The sequence below is a fragment of the Corylus avellana genome, chromosome 2, assembly GCF_965113065.1.
Source record: "Corylus avellana chromosome 2, dhCorAvel1.hap1.2, whole genome shotgun sequence".
Lineage (NCBI taxonomy): Eukaryota > Viridiplantae > Streptophyta > Magnoliopsida > Fagales > Betulaceae > Corylus > Corylus avellana.
Genome location: NC_142491.1, coordinates 42,468,593 through 42,491,766, shown reverse-complemented (window position 1 = coordinate 42,491,766; position 23,174 = coordinate 42,468,593). Strand labels below are relative to the sequence as shown.

Here is a 23,174-nt window from a genome sequence, read left to right as displayed (position 1 = left end):
TTTTTTTTTTTAACATGTTTGATTGAATAATGAACACTAATTATAGGGTAAGCCGCCTTGTCCAAAAAACGATGATAAATGGTATAAATGAATGTTGGAGACGTACTAATTACTTACTACTTTAGTTATAAGTTTTAAGAATTAATTTGATTTATCTCCAAGAGGTAGCTCAATTGATTAAAGGAATTAATTTGATTCCTAGAGTTACACGTAACTCAAGTTTAGCTATGATGAAAGCATTAGCATATCCAATAGGATCCAACCAAAATAAATAAATAAATAATAATAATAATAATTTGCATGTATCCTTGATAAAATTCCCCCAGATGGCCCAAGTTGATCATAAAGTCTCCAATTAGCTTTGACTTTCTCACATTTCAGTTACTTCTTAGTTTTTAGTACTTAAATTGTTCTCAGAAGTCATAACTCTTTAAAAGCACTCGCGTATTTGAGGAATATTACACTTATTCCTTTTTTTTTTTTTATACACTTTTTTCATATTTATAGATGACTTTTAAAACCATCATTGGATCCGAGAGATAGATCCAATAGTAGTTTTAAAAACTATCTATGAATAAAAAAATTGTACGTGCAAAGAAATGAAAATAAGTATATCTTTATTTTACACACACACACACACACATATATATATATATATATATATATATATATATATATATATATATATTGACATGTCCATACAAGTTAAAGGGGAAAGAGGATTCGAACTAAATATATTTTTCTTATGTAATGTTAAAGAACAACTCTCTCTCTGTGCAATTGTTAATTTCTTTTGTCAATAGACTATAAATATTAATTAATCCAAAACCGAGTGGCAGCCACTTTGATCTTTTGGTTGCATTTGGTAATTACAACCCTTTGACATCTCTCAAAAGGGATCCTCCACAATCCGCATGCATCATGTATATTTTTAAAAATTCTACCGATACTGTAAATTAAATGAGTAATCCTATATATCACATTTTCATCTGATAATAACAACCTGATAGTCCTACATAATTATTGACTTTTTTTATATTTTTCAATAAAGACCAATTCAAAAGCTGTTTGCGAGTGAGACATCAGCATTGTGAGATAAATGTGGTTTCTAGCATTAAATTGTTGAGTTATATCAATTTTATTAATATAACAATTTATGATATTTTGAATACTAATGTGATAAATTTTTACTATGATTTAAAAGTTTATATTAAATAGAAGGAAAATCAAAATTAGTTCTTAGGTTTTCTTGTAGTCTTAATTTAGTTTTTAAGTTCCCAATTACAACAATTACATTTTTAAGTTTCACCTAAGTTTCAAATAAGTCTCCCGCCAACTTAGTGTCCAATTAATTGACAACGTGTCACTTCAAACCCCTAAATCAATTAATACATGTGGCTCGTATATATATAACACATAAAACTCTCTAAAAGTTAGAACTCCCATCACTGCCACCACAATACTTCTTTTATTTTTTATTTGGGAAAAGTTTACATACCCTCTTCAAACTACTGCCAAATTGACAATGTCCTCCAAAATTATCAATTGCGACAATGCTCACCAAGGCCTTCAACAAGACAAAAATGATCCTACATTTTTTTCAATTAGAAAAAAAAAAATTACTCTAATAAATTTGAAAAAAAAAACATTTTTTTTTTTTAATTTCCACACCATGGTTTTTTTTTTTAAAATTAGTTTTAGTTTTTTTTTAATATATATAATTTTATTTTATTAAGGGTATTTTCATCATTGGGGTGGATATTGTCAATTAAATGGTGGTTTAAGGGGAGTATGTGAACTTTCCTTTATTTCATTTTAATTAGAATAGATATATTATTTATGATAAATTTGCCTAATGGATCATATAGCTGGTGCGTGCTAAACATAAGCCACTTATCATCGACCTAATAGTCGGATGTGGCATACCATCAATTAATTGGACGACGACGTACAAATTGTTGGATGAATCTATTTAAAATTAAAGTAAAATATGTCACTGAGAGATAGCTGAATTGGTTGGAGATCATGTCTTATGAAACAAAGGTTACGCTAGTTCGAATCCTCCCTCCCTCTCTTGCAGACATATATAAAAAATTAAAAAAAATTAAAAAGTAAAACATAAATACTTAATTTTTTTTTGAAATTAAAAAATAAATTAAAATTGTAACTAATTTTGTTTTTTTCTCAGAATAGTATATATACGAGAGAGTCTTTAATTATTAACGGGAGTTATATCGTAAAAAGTGAACCTTGTGTGGTACAGCTTGGAGACTGATTTCGGTTACAAATCTGATTAATTATTTTTGCAGTATTAATCTGAGAGTCTCCTTGGTCCACTCTGACACATTGCCAAAGGTCAAACCCTTACTTTGTCCACAATATCCTACAAATTAAGGAGGTTTTTAATAAATTTCACACTATAATCCAAGAGTCAACCCATTTTGATTTTTCGAATCCAAATGCTACACCAATTTTCGTTTAAATGCTTATGTGACAGTTACACAAAAATAGAATAAATATATGAATGGATTAAAATGGTGTTCTCCTTATTTTATTTGGATATTGTTTTTTTAAAAAAGCAGAAAAAGTTTACCTCACCGATTCCTCAGAAAAATAAAAATAAATAATATATATGTAAGACCACGAGAACACTAGGAGAACACATGGAAGAACCGTAGCATTCCTCTAATGAAAAGTTGACCTGATAATTGATACATTAGGAAGTAATCACTTGAGAGTGTAAAAGTGAGAGTTTGCGTAGTATTAATTTTTTTTTCTTTCTATTTTTAAAGTTCGTTATCTCTTGATCAATGTCGTTTACCGTTAATTATTTTGGAAAGTTCTTCATCGTATTAATTTGTTTGTACATAATCCGGTCACATAAAGCGTTCGCATTTTGTTTCTCTTCGTAGTTGTTCCGATTAGTGATTTAAAATCTTCTTTTAAGTCTCGTTTCTAGCTTAGTCCATTTTTTTTTAAATAAAAAAAAAAAAATTTGGGGAGGTTCTATTTTCTATTTTGGTTTTTTTGTTGTCGTATTTGCTCCGAAAACCCCTCATTTCGGGACTGAGTTATTAATAAAGAAGAAACATAAACCGCACTTCACTTTTGATAATCTGCATGTTTGTTATTAAACCCGGATATTCTTATATTATTATTAATATTAGTAAGCTCGATCGTCGCCGCGGTTGTACGGAAAAAGAATATTATTTCTAACCTAATTATTAATGAGGATTACATTATCAGTGTACTCACTTATAAACTCATTCAAAATACAAGTTTGGAAGAAATTTTAAGTGCAAGTGAGTTCTTTGCTTGTATACAATTTAATTTGTAGCCTAATGTGCCTCTTGAAATTAACCATATAAAGAAGAATAGAGAAGTATTAGTTAATTATAATATAAAAAAGTTGGTCAATCAAGGATTAATTCATGGCTTATATCCTTGTGACACATAATGCTATTTTCCCCTATAAATAAGCTCTATCTCCAAGGTTTAATTTTCACAGAAGCAAAGAGCTGCATGCTTGTCTTCTTGTTCACTTCTTTCATTGGCTTCCCCATATCTCAACCTTTGACTCGATCTCCCCTCTTTCCTTCTCAATTTCTTTTCAAGGCATGCTTCTCTTTAATTTATCGAGACCTAATTTCTTCTTCACTTTCCATGCTTTTCTGTTAATTACTTTTAAAGATCACTAGACCATTTGGCTTCTAATATCACCATTGTTTTTCTTTTCATGTACAGGCCTCAATTGGTGCCTGTGTAAGCGATCTGCGCGAACGCTTTACAGGTAACAACGACCCGAGAAATTTAATTAAAAAAAAGAAAAGAAAACTTATGTTACTTTGTCAATCTCTCTCTATATATATATATTCTTTTTTGTTGGTATCTTTTTCTCTTCTATGGTGGTGGAATTGGAAATTTTCAGAAAGATATATAATTGGATTTGGCTTAGGTGCTATAAAAAAATTATACGGTTCTTGACGGAAAAGAAAAAAAAAATATAAACCGTTAAAAAAACTACAGAAAATGTGTTGTCGATTCTTTTACGACAACTAAGCCACCATGCATGGCCTATATTTATATATATTTGACACTTTTTCAGTCCATTTGATTCCCATTTTGCTTACAGTTTGCTGAGATATGAATATATAATTAATTAACTTCTTCAAACTTTCACATGCATTGGATTCCAATTTGAATCATGCATGTCATCATCCATTATTAGCAAATGTCATAGGAAGTCAATTTCAATTGTTTTTCTTGTGTCTTACAAGGAAACCCATGAAGGACGTGAGCAACGAAGTTATTGAATCTTACCTGTAATCTTAAGTCAAAATATTCCCTCCATTTAAAATCAGCCAAGTGTATTAATGATTAAGATAAATACAAAAAGGCAAACTTTTTCTAACACTTTTTCACCATGCTGTCCAGCCTGTAAATCTTGATTAAATATGACAATATCCTAAGAAGTAAGACCTTACATAAAAAGTATAAGTGGTTTTATTAGTATATTAATTAAAATTAGGGCTTGCCTAAGAAAGAGATTTTAAAGTTAAAACTGTCTACTTTCTGAATTATAGGCTTGCACGACATTAAGAGCGTGTTTGAGATTGTGTTGAAAAGTAAAGCTTTTAAATTAACTTGCTAATTACATAGGTTAATTCTATTTTACAAGTACTTGCCTTAAATTCTTAATTTCTTGGGGTTCTCTTGGGGGGTTGGATTAATGAAATCATACTATTAGAAATAAAGTTTAAACATTATATGAAAGAAAATGTTTCAAAGGAGATTCTTTACATATTAATACAGATGAGGGTATTCTTAAGGATGAACTCTTCCTTCGAGGGTTCCGGTGAAGCAATTTTAACATGTAAACATGAAGCATGCATTAGATATTAAACAAGGAAAACATTCTAACACTTTTTCTTCTTTTTTTTTCTCTTCTTGAACATATTGTTTGTATGAAAGAGCATTTTTTGGGTAGTTGGTCACATATTTATAATTGAAATGGATGATTTACATGAGTATAAATTGTTAGTATTGATTATAATCAGATGGAGACTGCTGACTCAACTTGTCAAGAAGAAGCTTCTTTGGAATTTGACTTTAACTTCGACGATGACAACTTAATGGAGAATCCCCATATACATAAGCCTTTGAATGATCAGCCGGGCGAAACAACGGAAAATATATCTAGTGTACGTAATTAATTATTAAGCATTTTGCATGATATTGTAGATTTAATTAATGTTTATTTCCAATGATATAATGTAAATATCAGCAAGAGTATGTGGAGTTGGGTTCTTCATCTGGAAGCAATCAACCGCTTATCAACCGAACAAACTCGAAGCCAAACCTCGCACCGTCTACAATGACTAGCAGCGGCCTTTCTGACACTCCACAACCTGAACATGCTCCAAACTTGGCACAACCGGCTACATCTTTCAATCCTTCACTGGTAGAGACACCACAAAGCCACCGTTCAACGATAGTATACTTCATTTGCACAATCTTTACTTTGAAAAATCTATTTATATGATTATATGTCTTTATAGTACTTTGATACAGGAATGTCAATTTTAGACATGACTTACAAACGTAACACAAATTCAACATAAAATTAAAATGTTAGAATTTTGTATAATCGGCTTTGAGTCAATTCGGGTTGACCTAAATGAACTTGTTTAAGAAATATATCAATCTTGGATCAACTTGCTTAACCCATGGGTAACCCGCCCAACCCATATAAATTATTATTATTTTTTTCAATTAAAAAAAAAAAAAACTAAAGTTAAAATTCATATAAATTATTATTATTATTATTATTATTATTTTTAAATTTATATATACGTGTTTTGGTTAACTCAATACGACCTGTTTATTAAAGGGGTTAATAGGCCGTGCCGTGTCACTTGTTAAATTTAAATGGGTTATGTTATGATTGAGGAGTTTGACCTGTTTAATTAAATGAATCTAATTCAAGTTGACTTGGCACAAATTCAGTATGTCAACACGAATTGTCAGCCCTTTCACAGTTTGTGTGTGAATATGGATAGGAATTTGCTCTGAACATCTAGGTTGAATCAAACCTAAGAACTCCATCTCAATCGTGCGTATTAGTTAGAACATTTTTTAAGCTACATTGCTATGATCATTAAGTTTTTTCATTAATTGACCAGGACTATGCGGAGCTCCAATCACCAGGTGGATATTCTCAGCCTAAACCTAATGTGGGGAACCAAAATTCCAACTATTCTCAACATGCCTACAATACTTCTGAAGACCCTAGCCCTGCAGTTGTTAGTACTCCAAGCTTGCAACAATTGGGACAATCCTCCTTGAATAGTACATTAATGGGAGAGCCACAACCTCATCCTCCAACAATGGTAAATCTTTATACATGACAGATATAACTAGTTTATACAATGATATGCCTTTTTCTCTTCTTATTTTTTATTTTTTATTTTTAATTTATTGTTACCAGGAGAAAGCAGAGCTAAGATCATTGGGTGGAAGTAACTGGTCCTGTCTAAACAGTGAAGGCTCCAGCCAGAACCTCAAGCAATCTGCACTTTCAAGTTTAGAGTGCTTTAATACTTCACTTGCTACCTCTCCAAATGTAAGGCAAACCAGTTCATCGTTCTTCAGTTCTCCTTTCACAAGAACATTATAACCACATTTTATAGCAACTGTGTATTATAAAATGATATACATGTGCTTTAATTTTATCTATCTTTTTAAGGTTTATAGTTCTAAGTCTTTTCTTTTTGGTAGTTGTTTCAAAGTCATTGATTGTGTGTGTAAAGCAAAAGATCACCACTGGCTATGATCATGATCAGGTGGGGGGGCTGCTGGCATTTGATGGAGCAGTTCAGTCATTTCAAGCTCATGAAGTGATATATCCCAATCAGCTGATGAATGCTCGGCCTGAAAATGTCCCTCAAATTGAGCATATGCCTCTGTATGGCACCAACCTGATGCTCATTTCAACCTCATACTGATGTTAATTTTTATTCTTCCATCCTCTTTTCCTCTTTTCTGCCTGATTTATGTTCAATATCACTTTATCGTCATAGGCCTCAAAGTATGCGTCCACTCAATGAATGTAGCACAAACAATCAAATAGCAAAAAACATCACAAGCAACAATTTCAGCAGCATCAGCCAGCAACAGTCACTCTGCCCAACTTTATTCCCTCAAAATCCGGTTGAGTACTATTATTTGATCCTTAAAATCTTTGTTCTACATCAATGTCTGCTTTATTAGGCTTTACTTATTTCATGTTAGTTTGACCATGTCAAATTTGTTCACAATGAGCAGATGGGGTTTGGAGTAACAAGTCAGAGACCATTGCTAATAAACCAACAACAGGCCACTTTACTCCCCCACAACCAGAACACACCTTACAGACCTTTTTCTCCACTGGGGTATATGGCTTGTCATTCTTCTTGGTTTTTTTTTTTTTTTTTTTGCCTACTATGTTGACTTGCTTGTTCTGATTTAATATTTAATCTTTAATTTCAGGCCCCAAGCTAATGAATTCATGACAGCTAATGTGTATGACAGTCAATGTATCAACTTCATGCAACCTCAATCTTATGCATTTTTAAGGTACTTTCTAAGTAGTTGTTTATCAAACAGGCATACATGTTATGTTTCCAAGGATATTTACTAATACATACTTCTGGGGTTTAGGCCCCAGCAGTCTTCTAATCAGCTACAACAGCTTAACCAAGCCCCCCAAACGACAAGTGTTTTTGATCCTCAATGTCATTACTCCATGCTTCCTGGCCTTTCTATGCCTTTTAGGTATCTTATCCACCTTTTTGTCTAGTTTATATTGAGAACTTTAGCCTTGATTGCTGTCATCATATTTTCCAATTATAGGCCAAGAAGTTTCTTACATCATCAGTTTGATCAAGTTCCAGTGCCGCCTAATGTATACGATCCACAAGGCTATAACTCAATGCTGCCTGAGCTTTCTATCTTGGCCAGGTACTCGTTAATTTACTACAAATGTTTCTATCTATGAAAGATAAACATTTCTCACTGTAGCTAAGGGGTTCATTTTTCTCCATTGTAGACCTCCTCAACTTGCAAATTATCACCAACAACCTAACCAACTCTGGACAACACAAAACTCCTTACTACCTGGATCTTCAATGCCTTCTAGGTCCCAATTTTCCTTTCCATCTTTCCCATCTTTTCAGTGAAGACAAGTTATATATATATATATATATATACACCATGTTGATGAACTGATTGTTATCTGCATTTTTGAGTCTAGGCTCCAACAGTTCTGTGGTCGTCAACAGCTTAATCAATCAACCCACTTGATGCCTAATGTGTTTAATCCACAACTTGGTGCTTCCATGCTACCTGAACCAATCATGCTTTCTGGGTAGGTAACCTCTGCATTAAGCCTCATAAATCTGAAAGAGAAACACCATTAAGACTGGTAACAATGGATGATCAAAGATCAAAATCTGGTGTCTGATATATATATATATATATATATATATATATATATATATATATATATAGCTTTCCTTACATGCTTATCATTATTGTCTGCTTTTTGAATATAGGCGCTCACAGCTACTGGATCATTATGAACAATCTAACCAAGTCTCAATGACACCTTGTGTATGTAACCCTCTGCAACATAACTCCATAGCATCTGGACCTGCTGCATTGCCAAGGTACCTAACATTCTATAAACTTCAGATAAAGTAGTATATAACATTAGCAATATGTGTTAATTTTTTATTTTTTATTTTTTATTTTTTAATTCTTAGGGCTACAAGGTTGTATGATCATCAGCATCTATTTGAGCAATTCCAGGATTCACAATTTTGTAGCTCCATGCGGCCCCAACAATCATCTCTGCATCAAAGGCTCAATCAAGTTACTGAGACAGCTATTGGAATTGATCCTCAGCATCACAACATCTTGCTCCCTGACTCTTCAACTCCTTTTAGGTATGTACCTGAGTTTTCTTCCTTTATTTTTGTTTTTATTTTTTTGGGTCAGCTCTTTAAAACTGCAAATATCTATAAAATAAATAAATTTCTCCTATAGTTTACAGACCATCCAAACCCACGGATTGTTGAATCAAACTGGTAGACAAAATATCCCCTACCTCAGTTCTGGCACAAATGCTCAGCAAACGCAAATCCTGAACTTACAAACTGAACGAGTAAGCCTTTTTTTTTTTTAGACATTATTGGAGAAATTTCCTTCTTCTACTTTGTTACTAGCTCACTACAATCTTCTCGACAGGAAATTGGGGGTGGAAAGAACAGAGTGGCAATCTCTGATCTAAGTGAAACATCACTGAGAGGCTTCAAAGAGGTATTATTCTCTACATTGTTGTACAATAGTTTTGGTCAAAAAAAAAAGAGTACAAAATATGTTACGTATCTCTGTAATTTGATCGTGCCCAAGCTTTAGTTTGGTCTCTCCTTGATGACATAATATTATGTTTGAAAATATCAATTTTAGAAAGGACTGGTGGAAGGACATAGACGGGCAGCAAAACGACATCTGTTGGGAGAATCATCGTTGTCGTCTAAACGCTCCATGGTATCACTTACTGAGCACCAAAAGATTAAAAGAAAAAGCAACTTTTTTTCTCCTATTATATATGTTAAAGCTTTAAGCTTGTTAGCATTCTACGTAAAATAATTATGAGGCATCTTCTCTGGATTTGATTGAATGTAGATCGAAACAATATGGGGAGAAAGGAGTTTACAAGATGAGGAGAGGACTTCTCAATCTGAAGGAAATGAAGTCCAAAACTCTATTCTTTCCAATCCTTCTTATACAAGGTTATATGAAAAATCACTTTTTCTTGTATCATCAATTAGGGTTTTCAGTGTTCTCTTTTCAGTTCACTTTATGAAATCCAAACTGATCAAAAGTTGTATGGGAGCAGGCCAACCAAGAACGCTGTTTATGATCCAACATTTGAGGGGATTGGTCTACCTGTTGACCCTCATCTTCGGCTATTTGCCTCATGCTAGTTGCAAGGTAATTGATTTCACATATATACTTTGTGTTTCTTCTTTTTGATCTTTTATATGAAGAGTAATGCTATTTCTGCACATTAAAAAGTTTGACAATGCAAAATCCTCGCAGGTATACAATATATTTAATTAGCTTGTCTGATCTATTATCCTTGATTGTCACAGGCAATGGTACATCGTGCGGGTTAGATGAGTCAATGTTAGCTTTTGAAGTTTTGAGGCGAGTTTGTTTATCTTCAAGATGGGACTTATTGCATCATATTTCTATGATTAGGCGCTATTTATCAACTTTGATACTATTTTTCCAATCTGATTGTGAGCTAAACAAACTTGTTTCTTATATCTACCGCATGATGTCAATAATATGCTCTTTTTTTCCCCCTTTTTTTTTTTTTTTTGAAATTGGCTATAATTGGTTGTGAAGCTTTAAACTCAGTATGACTACCAAAAGCTCAACTTCCATCCTTCAGGCATGCTAATGTTGAAAAAGCAACAAAAATTAAGTTGTGGCATGATGAGGATTACGTTATCCAAAAAGACATCATGAGGATTGGTAAAAGATAATGTACCTTGACTCCATAAGTTTCTAGAAACACAAAGGATAGTCTTATTCAAGGTAAATTCCTCAAAATACGGTTAGAAAACGAGATAGAAATGGTAAATGACTCCCAAGATTTCTACTTTTGGTCATGATATCTCACTCATGATGTACGATGATTCAGAATCAATTCGAGACATAAGATCTTCAATCTCTTCTGAACCATACTTGGTACGCCACCATAGCTTTCTGATTAGGGTCATAAGCACAATGCATCGAAGAGCCCATATATTAGAGCACACCACTTGTACACCATAATTGATACACTAGGGCTAAGAATAATGGAGTCCCTCTCTAATATGAAGATTCTTACGTTCCTTTCTAGAAAACCCCTTTAGGAGAATAGAGACTAATAGAGCTTGAGACCATGAAAAATTGGTGAGTGGGTACTTAAGAGCCTTCTGCAAATCCATTCCCGAAGATGGAGAAACAAACAAACCCTCTTTAGCAGAACAAACTGAGAGAACTTGAGACTGAAAAAAATGGTGAGTGGCTGGACTAGAGCCTTCTGCACATCCATCCCCAAAGATAGAGAAACAAACGAAGTGTTATCAGAGAAACATCTTCAGCAGCATAATTGCGAGAATAGCAATGCCATTCAAAGCCTTAAAATCTGCTCCAAGTTCGGGCTTTTCTCCAACCCATCCATGCCTTGCTTGCAGTCTCAACCAGTCTTGAGCCGCAGGCTCCAAAGCTGAACCTCCACAACACCCACTTCCTGATTGCCCAATAGCTCAAAACTCCAAATCAAAACTTCAACCACCCCAAAGAAAAACAACAGCCCCAGATTGTTCCAGCTCTGCAATAATCCTCTCTCCCCCAAATCTCCCTCTCGCTTCTCACTCCTCAAAGCCTTACGTCCCTCCAAAGTAAGCATCTTTTTCTCTTGAAAACAAACGGCATTTGTTTAGCTTTTGGTCAGATGATGTTGTTTGTGTAAAAATGCTATTATTAAATTTTGACCATCCAAGTCTTTAACTGGGGATATCAGTAACTGGATGTAAGCCGGATGTGAGATATCAATAGAGGTTGAATACCTTATGTCTTGAATTGAGTTCGAATCACCATACATCCCAAGTAAGATATCAGGACCATATAGCTGAATTTCAAATGTAATCCTTGTTATAACAATTTAATCATAGGAGTAAGCCTTTATTTAAATACACAAAGTAGCATATGTAATCCTTCATTAAGACCAATAATGAGGGTCATCAAAAACCCAAGGCTCATGTAGAAACAGCTCCCGGCCATTCATTTGGACTGTTCCAGCAGCAATATCCTCTGCACGTTTCCTTGTTGCTTCAGCTTTTCTAGCTGATGCATCCGCATCCTGCATTAAAGTACCTATGTAACTATGGATATATAGGAATCTCAGAAAAAGAAAGAGAAATGTGAGTGGGATTGTGTAACTCAAGTCCTAAGGCTGTCAAGGAAACGGGACTCAGTGGCTAGGCACTTCAAAACATGCAATTCTACGTAGCAATCAATCAGATCCAAGATGAGCATTTCACTCTTATTATGTGATTCATTGTTTCTCCACAACATCTAAGCCTTGTCTTACTAATAGTATGAATTTGCGGGGAAGCAGTGGGACAGGGCGAGCTACTAAATTTTGGCAAGAGGGGGGTGGTATGAAAACTAACAGGCTCTGATATTGAAAACCAAATACAAAGCAAAACATAGAAAGCAGAGTAATCAAATGCATATTAAATAAATAGAAAAACCCCATTCCACCACTGCCGGTGAATGAAGATTGAAGGGTATATGCACTTGTTCTACTCGCTCAATGCTTGGGATTTGATCCCACTACACTCATATTGCAGTGGAGCAAGACCTATCTCTATGGGGTTAACAGGGTATACCCTTCTCCAAGTTGCCTGCCAAAGGACCTCCGTTAGGTTGCCCACCATCCCATTCCTACCCTTTTACCTCCTAAAGAACCCTCTTGGAAATGCCACTCATCAATGGGAGCATGTGTGCAATGGCCCCATATCAAAGGAAACAATTGAAGCATCCAAACCAACATCACCCAATCACTAATATACTCCTATAGCATATCTCAACTAAGATCACTAAATCCCAACATTCCTACAACTACCTAAAGATAAAATCAATTGCGCCATAGGCTAATCTTCCCTATTCATTACTAGCGCTTTTCTTAAATTCCGACTAGTCCATCTGTAATTAACATGGAAAAAAAATAGTAGTAATAACACATTCAATTAGAGGAAATTATTGAAATAAAATTGTAATGAGTTGGATCAACAATTTAACCTAAAGAGCGGAAAAAAAGGAAAACCCTAGGGAAAGTTTGAGAAAAAAAAAAAAAAATTAAATTACTGACCTTCTGTCGCTTCCAAGATAGAAACTGAGCCTGCGTGATGGGATTGGGCTTTGGCTTCTCAGTTCCCTGCTTTTCCCGCTCTTCTGCTTCCGCCCCCATAATTCTTTTCCTTTCTTTTCTGCCAAAAACGGATCGTCTGTGTGATTCAGTGCTCTTGCGATCTTTATCCTCGTTTACCATACGGAGGCCTTATATATTACGCTTTACTTGCAATAAACGACACCGCTTGCTCCCTCTTTTTTCTTTTTTTTTTTCAAAGCTCTTTTAGATGGACTTAATCCAATTTTTGATAAATTGTAATATGAAAATACAAATTGAATGGTAATCATTGAGAAATAACAGATGTCACCCTTGTGTCTTCTTCGTGTCCACTTAAAATTGATATAATTTTTAAAATCACGATTGGATCAAAATCTAATAATAATTTACTACAAATTTATAATGATTTATCATCAACACGCCTTACAGCCCACTATCACACGTACACTTATGCACGTCGTACTAGAACATACACTCAAATACTACGTTAAAGCAATAACTTGGTGCGAGTTGACATTATATATAAACGCTTCCATTATTTTCTCTCTTTTGTTCATGTGGACTCTCCTCATCCAAAACTCTTTAAATGTCTTGTATCATTTAATGTTTTTTTCTCTCAAACCAAATATATATAGACATACATACAGAATTATCTTAAATTTGAAAACTTTTTAGCAAACCGTAGTGCACTCTTTTTTTTCCCCTGGTTTCATGGTCACAACATGTGGTAGTGTAGTGAGTTTCTTTAGGGTGATTATATTACAAAATTAGCCGATCGCACGATCATAAAGCCATCAACAGCTGCTAAGACAAACCAATTCAGAAACCGGACATGCATCTACAGCTTCGCCGATGGTGAGGAAAACCCATCCTCTTCCAATTTTATCTACAAATTTACCCAACTTCAGCTTGTGAATCACCTGCAACCTCGGATTGGCAAGAGCTAACTGGAAACACACAAATAGACATCATTGTTAAGGCTTAGAGACCAAGTAAAACGTGTTAAACTACCGGTTATTCTAAAAGTTTAAACTGATAGGAAGAGATAAATTTAATCACTTAATCAGTACTTTAAAATACTAGCAATGTGGGACAAGCCCACATTACTCTCCTAACAAAACGAACATATAATATGACAAATTCCTTACTTGTATGCCATCAGAAACCAACTTCCTATGTAGTTCCTCTAGTGCACATATTCCTGAAGTGTCAATGTTCATCATGTCTGTTATAAGACGAGGAATTCGAGTTAGTCATGATCATGAGGATATCATTGAGACAGAATTAATTCCTATTTGGTGTTTGGATATATTACAAAACTTACTGGACATGTCAAGGATTAGAGCTTCAACGCTTCCCTTCCCATTTTCTTTCGCTTTGTTTTCTTCTTCTGTCACCCATCTCACTATCCTGAAATAAGTGGCAATATTCATCACATATAGATAAAGTTCAGCTTGCACCCCTTCTCTGTGTCTCACATGTGCACAAATGCATACATATATATATACCTTTCTCTTATGAAATTGGCATTGGCAAAGCATAAGGCAGAGTTGACACGGATGATCACAATGGCTGGAATCTTAATGGCCATCGGATATTGACTGATGTCACAGAAGATATCGGTTCCAGGAAGTCTCCCTAGTTCTTCTATGCCGGGTCGAATTGATCTTAGCAATAATTTCGCAAATGAGATTGTTACCTGCAGCCCCATCAAAAAGATCATCAGTAAGTATTGCAGACAGTAATTAAGGTGAAGGCAAAGATGAAACACTTGTGATTTGAATGTAATCCATTAAACATGTGTGATTTGTGTCCCATTTACAATGTAGAAATACCCCCTCAGTTATCAATTAAGCTCAATGTAATCCATTAAACACAATTAAATTGACTAATTATTTTGAGGTGATAACGCAGATATGATTAACGTTTTTCCTAATTTGTTATAAATGGTATCAGGGCTATAAGAGGGTTTAATGGGGGAAGATTGTAACATCCATCGGTCCTACATTGAGAAGATGAGTAGCCGATCATATAGAGTTGGTGTTTTATAAAAACACTCATAAGTGCAAAGTACACAAAGCTTACTTATTAGGTGAAACTAGGTTTTATAAGTGATTATGAGGAATCTCCAAATTGATTTGTTCTTTTGAAGTGATAGTGCAAGTGCGGCTAATACTTTCGCTAAGTCAGATGTCCATGCTACTTAAGAGAAAATCGGCTTGCAAAGAGTGTGTCTAAAAATTTATATACACATGGTTAGAATTTCACTTAATCAATGCGGAATACTTAAGATTGTAACATACTATCATGCTCTGCATCGATCCAACATTCATGACATCCCACTCTATTGATACTGACTTGATGATAGCCAATTTTTTTTAGCTACTCCACTTACCTAGTAGTATTCAATGACTTAACACTAGACGCATACATAATATCAAGACATTTTAATTAAGCTTATAGGTAGCTCCTTATGAGACTTGACTACAAAGCTACAACCTACCATCCATTTAATCCCATACTCAACCTAATGTTGCGGGTTAAATTGCATGTAACAAGTTGTCAGAGACTCTAAGATGTTGAAGGTACAAATAATGCTACATGTATAGATGATGTGTTCTAAAATCAGTACTTTCCAGAGAACATGTTCTGTACTTCTATACATCAGAGACACGCGTGGCTCACTGGGCTCCTACCTTATCCATAAAGCAAGCTTGGCAGACCTTGAAAGTGATGGATGCACATCATGAACAGCAGAATACGCCAAAATAGGTTGACTTCAGTTGCGCGTATACGACAAGCGTTAAATATAAAGTAAAAAAATGGGCTTGTTAAATGAGTATTTTTTATGAGTTTTATTAGATTTAAAAGAAATATATATATATATATATATATATATATATATACCCATAAATGCTCTGACGATACAAAAAAAAAAGAAAGTGAGCACCCACTAGCATGAATCCATTATTGATCTCAATTATGTAAATGTAATGGAACCACCAATGATGAGAGTACATGGTTCATTTAACGTTATTCTACTAGCATGAATCCAAAAACATATACAGTAAAATGAATCCCATCCGACATATTCACACTAGACTTGAGAAGTTGAAAGGATAATAATAATAATGATAAAAAGTTTGAACATTACCGCAGCCATTAGACCAACCTCAACCGATGCAAACAGGACCCCAAGAAATGCACCCAAACATGCAAGGAAATCTAGCTTGTCAACCTTCCAGATATAGTAAGCTTCATTTATGTCAATAAGCCCAGGAAGTGCAGATAGAATGATTGAAGCAAGGATGGCAATTGGAGTGAAATACAAAAGCCTAGTGAGCAATTCCATTGATACAAGCACAGTAATGGCCATCACTATATTTGATACTACTGTTTGACATCCCGCGCTGAAATTTACTGCTGTTCGGGAGAACGAACCTGCAGAATTTCATAGATATATTAAAGTATTGATTAAATTATTAAAGTATTGATTAATACTTTGTTAGCTTAATTGGTATGCAAGATCAGTATATATTAGAGAGAAAAAGTTATGAGGAGAGCTCACCAGTTGCCACATAGCATGAAGAAAAAGATCCTGCTATGTTCATGAAGCCCATGGCTACCATTTCCTTGTTCCCATCAATGTGGTAGCCTCTAATGGTAGCAAAAGATCGGCCAACAGCAACGGCTTCCTGAGGTGGTCATGTCAGATAATTGTTAAAACAATTTACAGTCAAAATTAAAGTAGACAATATATGGAGAAAAGGAATGAGGACATGCCGTGAGAGCAATAATTGCAGAAATTAGTCCAACTTTTGCTGCTTCTCCAACATGTGGGCCGTTGAGTTGTAACTGATGAATTGAGCTTGGATTTAGGCCACTTTTGATATGTTTTACTATCTTAACTCCATGCTTATCAGCTTTTGTCAAAAACACTATCAAAGTGGATAATATAACTGATATAAGAGGAGCAATTGCGGGCAACCAGAAGAGCTTTTTGTTTCTTCTGCCCTGCAAATATGATGGGGTTTATCAAGACTTGATTAACAAAACAGAAAACAAAGGTGCCTTAGAGGAGAAATGGTGATCATGCAAGGATTAAATTATCACTTACTATAAACCTGGTGAGTAGGAGGAAGATCAGGAATGAACAACCAAGGAGGAAATTCAGAGGATACCACTGTCAATGAAAGCACAGGGGAGAGATGGAACTGTCAACTTAATCAAGTAAACATAAAGAGAGCAAAAATAAAAACAACAAATACCCCTTATTTTAGCACTTTTCATTAATCATTTCTTCATATATATGAATGTAAACTTAGAACAGAATTCCCCCAAATGTAAACTTACCTCACTGTGAAGTGATTTAAAAACAGACTCTAGGACAGACACTAAATCAGTGTTGGTGGTGAAGTGACTAAACCCAAGTAGCCCTTTTAGTTGTTGAAGACCAATGATAATGGCTGCACCCGCCATGAATCCAACAATAGCAGCATGTGAAAAGAAATCAACGAGGAAGCCCAATCTGCAGACATACATTGGAGACAAAAACTAACTACTTCTTAGGAGAAACAAGAAATATTTATAGTTGACAAGGAAAAATAAGAGTAATCATGATTACCTGAACATTCCGAATGCAGCTTGGAAAGTTCCAGCGAAGAAGGTCACTGTGAAAATAAGCTTCCTGTAGGCAATGGGATCAGCCACAGGATCTTGTATTTTCTGAACCAAGGAGGCCAGCAACATGGAAACAACAGCTACTGGTCCAATGGCTAGCTCTCTTGAACTCCCCATTAGAGCATAAATCAGAGGCGGCACAATGCTTGTATCTAAATAATGCAAATAACCCAAATCAAAAATAACTTCATAGAATGATTCTGATTCAGAATTAACATTTGTTTCTTTCTCCACCACTATTATGTCACTGGGTCTGAACTCTGAAAGAATGATCACATCAGATCATATAATATACACTTACACAGGCCATATTGAGGATCAAGCTTTGCTAAACTAGCGTATCCTATACTCTGCAAGAGATTTCATAAAAAGAGTGATTAGTAAAATGATGATCAAGGGTGATTTCATAAAACTATATAGTTCATCCAAAAAAAAAAAACCCATATATATATATAAGTCGATGATGATCTGGACTAACTTGTGTGTACCTGAGGAATGCTAAGGCTAGCAAGTGTGAGACCTGCCATCAAATCGTTTTTGAAATTTGATACCTTGTAATTCTTTCCCCAGCTGAGGATTGGAAACACACCCTGAAGGAATGAAACTGCACATTTCCATGGAGTTCTCTTCTTGGACGATGAAGACTGCTTGTTTCTATGAGGAAATACTGTCTCTTTGATTGAGCCTATGAGCTCATAACATATCCCAGGTGGGTCAGGAGAATTGAGCACCCATTCACCCCTCTGAACCCGACCCGAATCCTCTATCTCCAGATGCTGCTCCTCCTCCACACTGAAGCTCTGTCCAGTTGGAGCAGAAGTCATGGTTTTTTCGATTGAAGTGTTTGGGAGAACGTTTCTTGTTATGTACCTCCAGAGAGTTAGTTATGTACTCCGTACGCTTTATGCTTTAATAAAAATGGATTGCACGAAGTAGGACTTCTCAGAAAGTGATTGACTCGTGAAATTGAGAAATTATATAGGGTCATTAATATTTTGCTGATGTAAAGAGTTGCAGCCTGTTTATGGAAAAAATAAACGGTCGAGATTGTTTCTTCATTTCATCATCATTTAATGTTGTTCTGTCAGTATTCTATCCATTTAGTAATCATTAATGGTAATAAATAAACGTATCCCATTTGAGTAAATTGTTCCAAAATCTTGAGTAATTCTAGGTGTCTTACTTGTGTCATATTAAGAATGAATTTGGCTTACATATTGTTATTAAATATGTATGTTATAATTTAATCAATGATTAATATTAAATTTCTAAAAATTTCTCTTTATTTTTTCTCTCCTATTAAAAACTTCTAAAAGTAAGTCAACTTTAAGATTCAATCTTGACCGTTGATTAAACTACAGCATACATGTTGTTATTAAAATAACAGCATGTAAGTCGAATCTATTAAGAATGATGTGATTATTAAAATTACCACTTGATCAAAATTCAATAATGATCAATCAAAAGCTTAATAGTGATTTTAAGAATCACATTATTCTTAGTAGGATACAAGTAGGTAGTAAGATACAAGTAGACCACCTAGAAAGGCTAGAATTACTCCAAAATGTTCAATAATTACTTTATGAAGCTCATTAAATAGAGTGTTGTAGTTATGAATCTAATTAGACAGTCCATTATGTAAAGCTATAGATGTGGTCTGCAAATCGAATCCGAATCTATATAATAGATTGTGCGAGAGGGGATATGATCCCCACCCCAGCCCTGTGAACTCCACCCTTAAAGATCACAGTTTCCCGGATATGACGCCCACGTACGATGTTTTGGAATCTCCTCGTACACCATTCCCTGTGAGACTACAAGTACTACAGTTATTTCAAAGCACCAAAAAAAATAAAAAAATCATTGGCTTTGGAGAAATGCTTCTTTGTATTCTGCGCTCATTTCGCATATCTATGATGATAAATAAAACATGCAAATTCGGTGAAAATATACGCGGAATGAATACTAATTTCTCTTATTTTATCTAGTCTTGTCGAAGTATAATATTAACCTTTTTTTTGGATAAGTGTATTTCCAGCAGAAAACAGTGGAAATACTCAAACAGAATGGTAAGTCATGACACAACCCTCTCCTCTCATGCAAAAAATGTTAAATCATCACTTATTTTAAAAGCTTAAGCTTATAAGAAGAGGTAAATTTAATTACTTCATTATTACTTTAACACTTTCTCTCATGTGCAGGTTTAAACTCTCTTTTAATAAGTAAAGCCCAATACGTAAAATATTTAATTTAAATAGGGTGAATTGACGATGTTTAATCTCAGGATCTTTAGCTCGGATACCATGTTAAATCACCAGTTATCTTAAAAGAATAAGCTTATAAGAAAAGATAAATTTAATCACTTACTTATTACTTTTAACAGAAAACACTCAAACATAATGGAAGATAAAGAGTAATTTTTCCTAGGTTTGAGGTGGTAGGTACGGTGGAACTACCATTATATAAAAATAAATAAATAAATAAAAAATGTTGTTATTATTTTATATATATTTATTGAGTATTTTAGTAATTTTGATACAATTCAATCTAATTAATGAAAGTATATGTGTTATCACTGAACTAAGAAATATAAATAATTATTTTATTTAACATTTTTTTATTCTCAGTAATAATTATTCATTTTCCTAAGAGATTAGTGAAAACCCTAGATTAGTCATTCCGGGGTACCGAAGGAACGTTAAAAAAATTTAAAACCCTCATAATTTTATTTCCTTCGGTGTGTTGGTGTGTTGTAGTGAATTTTTATATGTAAATGTTTACCGAGTAGTATAAATTTTATTAGCCACTGGAAAAACAAAATGACTCATAGATTCATAATAGATATTACGTACGTACTAGACATTTTGAGCATTTGGTATATATAAATATCTTTCTTTTTTCACTGTATAAAAAGAGGCTTGAGGAATTTTTGAGTGTGCGCGTGAAAAACGTTGCTGCATTAGTGTTGAATCACTATTTTGAAATATTTATGCTATATCACTATATTTAAATTTACTGCTAAAGGAAATGGAATGAAATCAGACTGGATTTTTTTTTTCTTCTATATCTCAATCCATTTAATTAAGACAAGATATCTCACTTATCAACGTTGGAATTAGATTTTTTGTCAAGATATTTTTGTTTACCCATGAAACTCCCTCCCACATTTTCTCATTTAATTAACCAAATTATTTTCATTATTAATAACCCATTTATTTAAGTATTAGTCTTTTTTTTTTTTTGTCTTAATTAATTTGCTCTATCTTCTGAATAAGTGATTTTCCCCACAAATCATAACAGCAATAGGAAAATGCACATAAACAAATTTATAAAGATTTTTACAGAGAGTGGGACGGAAGGTATGTAAATTGATAGGGTTTACCATACCTATCTATCTATACCAACATAGATTTTGACAGATAAAAGGAAAAGTTTACTCAAAATTTATAGTGATTAGATATTAATAATGCATCAAAATGATAATTATCTTCGTCTTAATCTTTATCTTATCTTCTTAACGCTTGGTGGGCAAGATCTTTTTGTACAATGTTTTGTCTTTTTACCTTTCAGATGAGAGCATTAAAATCCTTAATTTCCATCAAAGAAGTTTCTTCTTTTTGGGTTTTGCCACCCATTAACAAAAAAAAAAAAAAATCTAAGTCTATTACGTAATAAAGTAATATAAACCTAATAAATGTTTGCTTGACTTCTTGACTGGGTTAGCATCAAACGACTGTTGGCACTGAAAGCTTCACCACTACCCCCCCCCCTTCTCATTCATTTAGGGGGGGGGGGGGGGGGGTTGTGTGTGGAGGAGAATAATTCATTCGACTGTTGGCACTGAAAGCTCCACCACTACACCCCCTTCTCATTCATTTATGCCCGCGCGGGGGGGGGGAGATGTGTGTGGAGGGGAATAATTCATTCGACTGTTGGCACTGAAAGCTCCACCACTACACCCCCTTCTCATTCATTTATGCGCCTTAGGGGGGGGGGGGGTGTGGAGGGGAATAATCCATTTATTGGGGGGGGGGGGGGGGGGGAATTAAGTGGAGGTGATGGGGAGACCCAAGTCAAGCAAAAAGAGATAGGGAGTTCTCCACGTAAGTTTTGTTCCACAACTAGGTCGATATTTTTTTTTTATATAAATTTGACTTAAATTTAATTTGTTTGATGAATGAGTCGAATGTGAACATAAAATTACTATAAATTATTTTTTATTTTATTTAGGGGGAATAATTCATTTATTTGGGGGGGGGGGGGGGGGGGTGGGGGGGGTTGGGGAATAAAGTGCAGGTGATGGGGAGACCCAAGTCAAGCAAAAAGAGATAGGGAGTTCTCCACGTAAGTTTTGTTCCACAACTAGGTCGATATTTTTTTTTATATATAAATTTGACTTAAATTTAATTTGTTTGATGAATGAGTCGAATGTGAATCATAAAATTACTATAAATTATTTTTTATTTTATTTAGGGGGAATAATTCATTTATTTGGGGGGGGGGGGGGGGGGGTGGGGAATAAAGTGGAGGTGATGGGGAGACCCAAGTCAAGCAAAAAGAGATAGGGAGTTCTCCACGTAAGTTTTGTTCCACAACTAGGTCGATATTTTTTTTATATAAATTTGACTTAAATTTAATTTGTTTGATGAATGAGTCGAATGTGAACATAAAATTACTATAAATTATTTTTTATTTTATTTTTTATTTTGATATAAAAATTATGATCAATTATTAAAAAAGCTCGAGTTTAATGATAAGCTTGATCGAGGTCAAAATAAAATTATGGTTGAATATTCTCAGCTCGATTACAGCCATACAATTGACCAAATAAAAGGACTAAGAAAAAATTGAAATATAAAGAAGATAGTATTGAAGAACCAAGACTCTGTTTCCTTCTTTTTCTTTTTTTTTCTTTTTTTCTTTTTTTTTTTTTTTTTTTAACTATGACTAATCTAATAGTTGGTTGGAATTGCAACGTTAGTTTTGTTGTATAAAAACTGTAGTTTCTAAGATTAATAGCTCTTAATTTTTGGATCTATGGTTGCTAGTGGAAAAAGATCCACATGTGAATTTCTTTGCTCTAGCTTGCTAAGAAAAAAAAAATGGAGAGATCATAGTTGTTAACTATGAACATCCTTACCAAGCAGAAGAAATATAATGGGTCAAAGTCTTCATATGGAAAGTAAGTATGAATATATTTTGTATGTGTTTGATAAGGATAAGATATGGAGTTTCAAAATTAGAACCGAGGCACACACCTATTGAAGAAGTATGGAAGAGTAGGGGTGTACATGCGGATGTAAATGAGATGCAGTTATTTACAATATTTGTAGCCGTATCCGTAAATGCGGATATCACTTTTAGATATTTGAATCTGCATTAATTATTGCAGTTATTAAATGTGGTTATTATTCACTATCCGCATATTAGGTAATGGGCTTTTGTGCCTATTTTAGTCTTTTTTGGCCTTCTTTAGGTCTCT

At 34.1% G+C, this 23,174-nt stretch overlaps 3 protein-coding genes across 4 annotated transcripts; 1 reads left to right on the top strand and 2 right to left on the bottom strand.

Moving 5' to 3' along the window:
- Positions 1–3,742: 3,742 nt before the first annotated feature.
- On the top strand, positions 3,743–10,419 carry LOC132170565 (uncharacterized). 2 transcript variants are annotated; one of them, XM_059581622.2, is made up of 21 exons: positions 3,743–3,790; positions 5,058–5,201; positions 5,285–5,461; positions 6,183–6,389; positions 6,488–6,622; positions 6,843–6,964; positions 7,080–7,209; positions 7,324–7,430; positions 7,528–7,614; positions 7,699–7,812; positions 7,891–7,998; positions 8,087–8,176; positions 8,291–8,404; positions 8,592–8,705; positions 8,802–8,984; positions 9,085–9,202; positions 9,286–9,357; positions 9,508–9,588; positions 9,727–9,833; positions 9,941–10,035; positions 10,197–10,419. In XM_059581622.2, exons 2-20 carry the CDS (start codon positions 5,058–5,060, stop codon positions 10,026–10,028), a joined length of 2,298 nt encoding a protein of 765 aa, XP_059437605.2. In that variant the 5' UTR covers positions 3,743–3,790; the 3' UTR covers positions 10,029–10,035; positions 10,197–10,419. The 2 variants fall into 2 exon arrangements, with proteins under 2 accessions (XP_059437605.2, XP_088369184.1); XM_088513058.1 differs by lacking the exons at positions 7,699–7,812; positions 7,891–7,998; positions 8,087–8,176.
- Positions 10,420–11,652: 1,233 nt separating this feature from the next.
- On the bottom strand, positions 11,653–13,155 carry LOC132166877 (zinc finger CCCH domain protein). Its single transcript, XM_059577723.2, has 2 exons — positions 12,974–13,155; positions 11,653–11,959 (listed from the first exon to the last, which is right to left on the bottom strand). Exons 1-2 carry the CDS (start codon positions 13,151–13,153, stop codon positions 11,819–11,821), a joined length of 321 nt encoding a protein of 106 aa, XP_059433706.2. The 5' UTR covers positions 13,154–13,155; the 3' UTR covers positions 11,653–11,818.
- Positions 13,156–13,583: 428 nt separating this feature from the next.
- Positions 13,584–18,635, bottom strand: LOC132181272 (low affinity sulfate transporter 3). The gene is made up of 12 exons (XM_088513059.1): positions 18,181–18,635; positions 17,994–18,042; positions 17,637–17,844; positions 17,366–17,540; positions 17,130–17,195; positions 16,792–17,026; positions 16,581–16,703; positions 16,167–16,453; positions 14,521–14,711; positions 14,337–14,422; positions 14,161–14,237; positions 13,584–13,959 (listed from the first exon to the last, which is right to left on the bottom strand). The coding sequence occupies exons 1-12, from the start codon at positions 18,514–18,516 to the stop codon at positions 13,807–13,809; spliced, it is 1,986 nt and encodes a 661-aa protein (XP_088369185.1). The 5' UTR covers positions 18,517–18,635; the 3' UTR covers positions 13,584–13,806.
- Between the last annotated feature and the right edge of the window lie 4,539 nt (positions 18,636–23,174).